This window comes from Pygoscelis adeliae, unplaced genomic scaffold (genome assembly GCF_000699105.1).
Source record: "Pygoscelis adeliae isolate BGI_AS28 unplaced genomic scaffold, ASM69910v1 Scaffold280, whole genome shotgun sequence".
NCBI classification, from domain to species: domain Eukaryota; kingdom Metazoa; phylum Chordata; class Aves; order Sphenisciformes; family Spheniscidae; genus Pygoscelis; species Pygoscelis adeliae.
Window position 1 is genome coordinate 926,424 of NW_008823944.1, and position 1,796 is coordinate 928,219.

The 1,796-nt window shown below is 48.5% G+C and overlaps 1 protein-coding gene across 1 annotated transcript in view; it reads left to right on the forward strand.

Annotated features, from left to right (window-relative positions):
- Window positions 1–838, forward strand: part of CCR8 (chemokine (C-C motif) receptor 8) — a 2,417-nt gene extending 1,579 nt beyond the window's left edge. The window contains exon 2 of the mRNA XM_009321045.1: window positions 1–838. This exon is cut by the window's left edge and continues 266 nt beyond it. Within this exon, the coding sequence (XP_009319320.1) occupies window positions 1–838 (838 nt within the window).
- The last annotated feature ends 958 nt before the right edge of the window (window positions 839–1,796 follow it).

A 1,796-nucleotide genomic window follows, 5' to 3' on the forward strand; every position in this document is an offset into this window, starting at 1 on the left:
CATCTCTGACCTCCTCTTTGTTTTCTCCCTCCCCTTCTTGGTTCAGTACTCCATTGTGAGCCAGTGGACTTTTGGAAATGCGATGTGTAAAATCATCAGCTCAGCTTACTTCATTGGTTTCTACAGCAGCACCTTCTTCATAACCATCATGAGCGTTGACAGGTACTTGGCCATTGTCCGGTCTGTCTATGCTCTACAGGTTCGGACAACTGCCCATGGGGTTATCACCGGCCTGGTCCTTTGGGCAGTCGCCATTTTAGCATCAGTGCCAGACTTAATTTTTTTCCAGGAAATGAATGACAATAACCGGACTAAGTGCATCCCTCACTATCCTGACAGCAATAATGGCTGGAAGACTTTCAGTAATTTTGAAGTCAATGTCCTGGGGTGGCTGATCCCTGTTGGTGTCCTCATTTTCTGCTACCACAGCATCTTGAAAAACCTGCAGAAGTGCCATACACAAAACAAGTACAAAGCAATGAAACTGGTTTTTATTGTCGTCATTGTGTTCTTCCTCTTCTGGACCCCTGTCAACATTGTGCTTTTTCTGGACTCTCTGAGGAACATGTACATCATCGATGACTGCCAGACAAGCCAAAGGCTAGACCTAGCCATAGAGCTGGCTGAGGCACTCTCCTTCATCCACTGCTGCCTCAACCCGGTCATCTATGCCTTCGTGGGTGAGAAGTTCAAGAAGCATCTCCATGAAGCTTTCAGAAAATACGCACTTCGGTTGATCTGCAAAGACTACAGTGCTTTCAATGGGCGCAGCCTGGACAAGCACTCCTCTCTGCACGTGACATCCTCGCAGTCATCTTTTGTTGGCACTGTCTTGTAGAGCTACAAGTCAAAAACTTTCATCCTGAACAGGTGACCTGAAGTTGAGAAATCCTCCCAGCAGGGCATCCACGGGGATGCACTGTTTGGGCAACCTTTTAGGACAGGAAAAGTGGAAGCAGCTGCTTCAGCTTGCTTTTATCATGGTTGCCTTTGGGGTTCTTACTTTTTAGCATCTTTTTTAGCATCTTCCTCCCTTTCCCTTGGCACATCCGGCCGTGCCTGCTTTGTGAAAGGGAGGCCGAAATTACCAGCCGACGACCTCACTGCCTGAGCAGCACGGAGAGGTGCCTTAGAAACATTTCTTCCCCCACCTCAGATTCAGTACTGAAAGGAACTCTTTATGTTTCCGAACCCAGGATGCTTGGCTGCTCCTTCCCTTATCCCAGCGGAGTGGATGGGCTTCGTAGTTGTGGCAGGTGCACCCGCCCTGACAGAGACTGGGGGCATTAAGATCGCTGTGTCCTTACTTTTCACGCCCTTACTTTTGCACTTTTAAGATGGCGAGTGCTGACTGTCATGTACACACCTTGGGCCAGTAATTACGGTCACGTATATACCTCGGGCGAGGGGTAAGAAAGTCAAGGCCCTCAGCCAATCAGAATTGACCACAGATCAGATTTGACTAGGGTGTAAATGGAGCCCCGCCGGAGGGCAAGTGGAGCCAGTCCTCCTCAGAGCAGCAGGTCTGCAGTCAGGGGCTCTCCCCTTGGGTCAGGATGCCGCCCAAGGAAACTCCTCGAGGTTGAGAGCCCTCATCTTCTAGGTGAGTGATTGTGCACATTTTGGATCCTCATTTCTGAAGCCGGCTGTGCAGTATTAATTCCTCGTACACCATCCTGAACCTGTGGTTTACTGATGCTGTCAGAGTGTTGACGCCTCATTTCTAGTTAGTTTTCTGCTAAACAATTTTGGTTAAAATAAAGTTTATTTTTGAATCTATCACCTGCCTAATCTGA